The sequence below is a fragment of the Hipposideros armiger genome, unplaced genomic scaffold (genome assembly GCF_001890085.2).
Source record: "Hipposideros armiger isolate ML-2016 unplaced genomic scaffold, ASM189008v1 scaffold_117, whole genome shotgun sequence".
Classification (NCBI taxonomy): Eukaryota; Metazoa; Chordata; class Mammalia; order Chiroptera; family Hipposideridae; genus Hipposideros; species Hipposideros armiger.
Genome location: NW_017731467.1, coordinates 2,909,578 through 2,915,577, shown reverse-complemented (window position 1 = coordinate 2,915,577; position 6,000 = coordinate 2,909,578). Strand labels below are relative to the sequence as shown.

At 41.0% G+C, this 6,000-nt stretch overlaps 1 protein-coding gene across 1 annotated transcript in view; it reads right to left on the bottom strand.

Annotated features, from left to right (window-relative positions):
- Positions 1 to 6,000, bottom strand: part of DROSHA (drosha ribonuclease III) — a 126,025-nt gene that overhangs the window by 52,609 nt on the left and 67,416 nt on the right. The window contains exons 20-22 of the mRNA XM_019647856.1: positions 3,622 to 3,729; positions 2,986 to 3,124; positions 2,572 to 2,632 (exon numbers count right to left, since the gene is read on the bottom strand). Coding sequence (XP_019503401.1) covers positions 2,572 to 2,632; positions 2,986 to 3,124; positions 3,622 to 3,729 — 308 coding nt within the window. The remainder of the gene's footprint in view (positions 1 to 2,571; positions 2,633 to 2,985; positions 3,125 to 3,621; positions 3,730 to 6,000) is intronic.

Sequence of the window (6,000 nt, the reverse complement as noted above, 5' to 3'; positions counted from 1 at the left end):
CGTAAAGAAAATCAGCCCATAACATAATTATAATACTTGGGAGAACTAGAATGTGCACCTTAAAACAAATGCTGGCAGAATTTGGGCAGGAAGTCACGGGGTGACAGGACATTCCACAGGTAGCTGTAAAACGACTGCTGGCATTCAGGAAAGAGCACACTTGGCAGCACAGTGAGCACCTCAATCTTACTGGTGTGTAGAGCCACAGGGAATGGGAAGATGTGCCTGGAAAAGGGACCTGTGGCCAGGGCACGGGTGCTGGGACTGCCAGGTGGGGAGGTCCCAGCTTATTCTTTCCAGTAGAAACAAGACGTCACAGAAAGCGTTCGAGCAGGTTACCACTGAGAACTAGAATCAAGGCTCCAGAAACCGCAAGACGACTGACAGCAAGGGACTGTGTGAAGGGCAAGTGGCAGATATGGTGACTAACTGTACCGCAGGATGGGCAGGGAGGGAAGGGGACAAGGAGAAGAATTCACTCAGGAGCCCCTCCTCTCGGCCTGTCCCCCTGGCTGTCTCTCTCCTTTCTCAAGTCTGGAATTCTGAGCAAGCTTGCTTGGGAGGACACCTAACCACCGACACTTGTGATTGGATAGTGTTTGCTTCAAAGAGACACAAATGCTTCCAAGGAGCACAGACTAATGCATCCTATTCTATAACAGCAAACCAAGAAACAGAGGAGAGGATATATCATGTCAAGCGAACTCAATTATTCAAATGCACAGAATAAAACTGACCTATAATCCCTAAACAACCACCAGAGCTTAGACCCACAGCAATCTGTGTATATTCTGCATTTGACCTTCACTGGAGCATTTAGCAGAGTCTCCCTTATATTAAGTTACTTATGTTTATAGTGCTGTTACCCCACCCCAGGTAGTCAGGCATCCTGGTGAATGGGGGCTTTGCTTTATTTGCCTTTGGATCCCCTAAAATACCTACAAACTGCATCAAACTCAAAAGGCACTGGATAAATGTCTGTTGAGTTACATCTGTTTGAAGCTTAAGTACAGCTCCAGGGCCCTGCCCAGCTGGGGAACACTAAATAGCGACATTCAAGCAGCAGACGACCCAGCAGCCGAGGCCAGGAGGCTCTTCCTGAACAGAAACTTGGGTCAGCGCTACAGCAGCAAAAAAGGATCAGAGACACAGCAAGGGACTCTCAAAACAAGCACCAAAGACCGGTAGTCCAAGGACAAGAGAGATTATTTGTTTAATCTTTATCGATGATATCGTTTTCAAAATGGAAATTCAGAAAGAACAATTTCTTAGATATCATTCCTTTTGCCATGATAAGAAAGCCATCTCTTTGTAATACAGCAAAAGAAAACATAGATCATGAGGTTTGAACAATGCTATCAAAGACAATTTACATTGCAACTACTATGGTTGGGTAAGATGAGACAAAGATCATTTTAACCTGTGCTTTCATCATTGCAAGGGACATGTCTGTGGGGTGTGTGGCCTAGTGAGAGGGGTTGCAGGGGACTCAGGGTTCCACTTATTCAAACACAGAGCTGGTTATCTGGAGACCGCAATATAGCAGGGTAAAGAAAATCGTGGCCACAATCCTTGAGGATGTGATTAAGGGCTCTTGGCAATTAGATCTTTTCTGATCTTAGACTCACAGAAACTGTACAAAGCTGTGTGATCTCTTCAACTGGAATTTTAATGTTTCATCCTACCTATTTGTTTACCTCTTGATTGAAGAGGAAAGATAGTTTGGTTTATGGTAACCTCAAAAGAGAGCAACTCAAGGCAAACCAATTTGAAAAGAAAAGTGATATATGAAGAAAACGGTAGAAAAGGGAGCTGTGCCAACTACAGCTGGGACTCTCTTGGCTATGGAGGCAAGTTATCAGCTGCAGCAACTCTCTCAACTCTGTCACTTCTAACCCCGCTCCACCATCTTTAATCCATGTAAGGCTAGACCCCAAGAGGGACAAGCCTGGTTATTCAACTTTTCAACTCCCCATTTAAAAAGAGAAAGCCCCCTCAAGCTATCTCCTCTGCTGTCTTTTAAAATATAACGTGCTGTACTTCCCACACAAAGATAATTCTGGGAGCAACAGCAGAGCCTCATCGGCCATCAGGCACGTGCTTTCATTCAATTTTCTAGAATGTAAATGAGTTTACACAGACCTAGCCCACTTCCTTCCCAGATTCTTAGGGGTTCAAGGCCACACAATGGTGATAATATTACTGACAGGGAGCACTTGAGATCTTGCTCCTTGGCATATGCTGTCAGTTTGGCTCAGGGTTGACAGACAAATTTTTGCATTAGTTTATGACACTACTGATACAAAATGTTCAGAATAGATAAATCCATACAGATTGAAAGTAGACTGGTGGTTGCCTAGGGCTGAGCAGGCTGAGGGAAAAGGGGAATAACTATTAATAAGTACAGGGTTTCTTTTTGGGGTGATGAAATATTCTAAAATTAGGTAGTGATTACAGTTGAACTATATTGTCAACATAGTAGAAACTACTGAATTGTATATTTTAAATGGGTAAATTGTATGGCATGTGAATTATATCTCCATAAAGCTGTTATAAAAAAATCTACTTTACCTTGAGGGAGTTGGGTCATCTTGGCCAAGGCGTGACATAATATTTATTAAGGTGTTAATTCCTATATAAAGAAAAATACACAAGTAAGTACTGTCAGAAGCATTCTAGGACCATGATATGACATGTAGAAAGAAAATTATCTCATCCCAATGTGACTCTAAAAGGCTTAATATCTGCATGTCTACAAGTTTAATCAACTTAGTTACTTAAAACACTTGACAAGAGAAATTAATTTTTCTTAAAAAATCATCCACCCTTATTATAATGCTCTGTTTAAACTACATGTTATTACTTATGGGTCAGGAAGCACTAAAGAATGAGAGGACGAACCAGGCAACAGAGAACCGTTCCTGATGGGGATTTAATTCACAACAGGAACACAGGCCAACACATGAGAGTCGAATCCAAACGTACCTTTTTTCCGCATGTGCATATGATGAACTTTCCTATCTCCATATTTGGGCTGCCGAATTCCACAGTTCGACAAAGAATTCCTGGCATGATCCGGATTCATTCCAAAATTTAAGTGATGACTCGGGTGAGTCATGGCCAGCTAAAATTCCAATGAAATAAGTTCAGTCTTAAAACTCAACATAGAAGTGTCTTCTGTATATCATCCCAAATGAAACGGGAAAGGCATCTGTGTATCCACTCAAATATTAAGCCCTGATGTTTTCATTTTATCTCCTCCACTGTTAAATTTCCAGAGCTCTGGTGCAAGCCCGCTTCTGAAAGCAAACCTAAAAATTCACATCTTTCAGAGGAGAATTAGAATACTCAGCGCCTGGGAAGAAGAGCCGTAAAGAAGGAAAAGCTGAAAGAAGGAGCTCAGGTCTGACAGACAAATTTTTGCTTTAGTTTATTTTTTTAAGGACAGCCTCAAAAAAAAAGGTGAGAAAAAGGGTTTGAAAGTGGCAACCAGAAGAAAGGGGAGAGCTATATTTCTAAACATCCTCCCAGAATGGAGGGCTCAACGCGTCATCTGTAACCTGCCAAGATGGATTACTCCTATCCTGTTATTGTATGAGTGTACAGGACAGCAATTCTTACCTGTAGCAGACAGCGATCTTGGAAAGTATATCCTATCAACTTGTCCAGGTGCATCAGGCATTGGTGGTAGCGGATATGATGGGTCAAAACAGGGAGCATCATTGCATGCTAAGAAAAAAATGTTTTTTCAGTATGCTTAACTCTATAGAAACTTGAAAAAACGCTTCATTTATTTTACAACAAACAAGACCCAGTTTTCAAATCCCAAATTCCATGTCACAGTTTACTGGCTGCTTGGGGAGGGGGGGGTGAGGCGGTGGCATTGGGGGGACCTTAGTTGTTAAAGGCATAATCTCTGAAAGCAGGATGCCTGTGTCTAAATCCTGCTCTGCCTGCCACTCATTCACTGTGGGACTTGGAGTGAATTTTTTGACTTTTCAGTCTGTTTCCTCACCTGTAAAATGGGGGGAAATCATTATAGCTACTTTCAAGAACAGTTAAAAGGATGAAGTAAGCAAATACAAAAAACTGGTTAGAACATGACCCATGCGTCCTCATTCAAGTAGAAACAGCCCTGGTTCCATCAATACAGTGTTGTAACCTCAAAGAAGTCACAAGAATTTCTGTGCCTCCATGTCTATCTTTAATTATAGGGAAAGGATTAGGACTCATCAGTCCTGAAACTTTATCAGGGCCAAGACACTTTTGAGAACCTAAGGAAAATGACTCTTTTGCCAGAAAAATACCCATGTGCACAAACATACGAAAGTTGTATGCACTTTTAATGGGTCCACAAATCCCTGATGCCCGTCACTATCGTTCAGGTAAGAGCGTCTCACCCAGATGCTCTCCGAAGGCCATTCTAGGTTTAACACTTAATGGTCTAGTATTCCAAGGACGGCTTTTATAAAAACCACCACTACAGCCAAGGCACCTGAGAACATGGAATTTCTCTTTGTTTCAATCACTTTTCATTTGGCGATAGGTGCCTCATTGGCAGATAATTTCATGAAAGGCATATCTTTTTCTTGTCTTTAATAACATTTCCCTGGAACTCAAGAGAATAAAGAAGTCATTCATTAGAACCGGGAGGATGGGCACAGCCCGCAGGATGACTGACATATGCTTTAGAGCATTTTCATCTTTGAAGTATTTTAAGCTGGTATTGTTTAAAAATACAGGAAAATGGATTTGCTTGAAACTACAGAAGTCAGTTTCCTGTATTATTAACTTACAAAGAAAGATTAGTTATCCCAAGTAGGATCTTTAATCATCAGGCCATCTTTCTTTCCAGTTCAACTCCATAAATACATACCGAGCACCTCCGTGTGCAAGGGTTACAACCGTTGTGGAAGAGAGAACAGATGAAAACACTCTTTTTGCTCTCAAGGGCTTCCCAGAGTGATATACCATTATGATCTGAATATTGGTATTTTGTCAACTTTGCTTTTTTAAGTGCCGTATTAAAAAATACAGTAATGTGGAAACAAAGTATATGTCCAAAGTATAAGATAGCTTTCCAGCCATTTAAAGTGCAGGGAGGTCAAGGGAGTTAATGCTAAAAAGTCAAGGTGCACAGGTCATTAAGACAATGGAGTGCAACAATATTTCTAAAGTATGAACTCAGATCGGTGACTTGTTTATTTTTTTATTTTTTTTTTCTAAGCTGAGCCATGCTGCCACCTGTTGACAGTTTAGTGGCTGCTCAGCTTGGGCCAGGAATCGAACCGCTGTTGCTCAGAGCTCAAACTCTGGAGCAAGCTCTTAACCAAATGAGCCACTCAGCCAGCCCACACACTTGTTTATTTTTTTAATACCTCTAGGGAGAGATGAATTATTACCCATCAAGAAAACAACACCCTCTTAAGAATACTCTAAGTATTAGAAAATTATTATAATATTAAGCCCATATCTATCTTCTTACCCCTTTGAACCTAATTCTACCCCTGGAGACAAACAAAAAATTGAATGGCCTGGCCCCCACATCTTCTCTTAGCTACCCTACGTCTTACTTCCTTTAACCTTTACTCATGTGAAACAGCTTTGAATCCCTTCCTCTAAACTTGCTCCAAATAGAGCCAGTTTCCCTTTCCAAATAAGTCTGTTTCTTATGAATACCATGGAAAGGTATGTGTGACCCACATTCACCTTGTATCCCAGACAACCATGTCTCAACATCATCTATGAGACTGTTATAATCTCTAGCTCAATTTTTGAAATGATCAATCTCTGCAATGTTGAAATATACACATTCTCTGGGCATCTTTCCCCCACCCCCCCCAATCGCTGTCTGACAGCTGCTTTCATTTTTAAAAATTCCTTTGGAAGAGTGCAAGGAAATGACAGTGTGTAGCTTTAAATGTATTCAAATTCGCCCATAAAAATAGAGCAAGCAGAATAGCAAAACAGATCCATGAACAATAAATATATACACAAAAA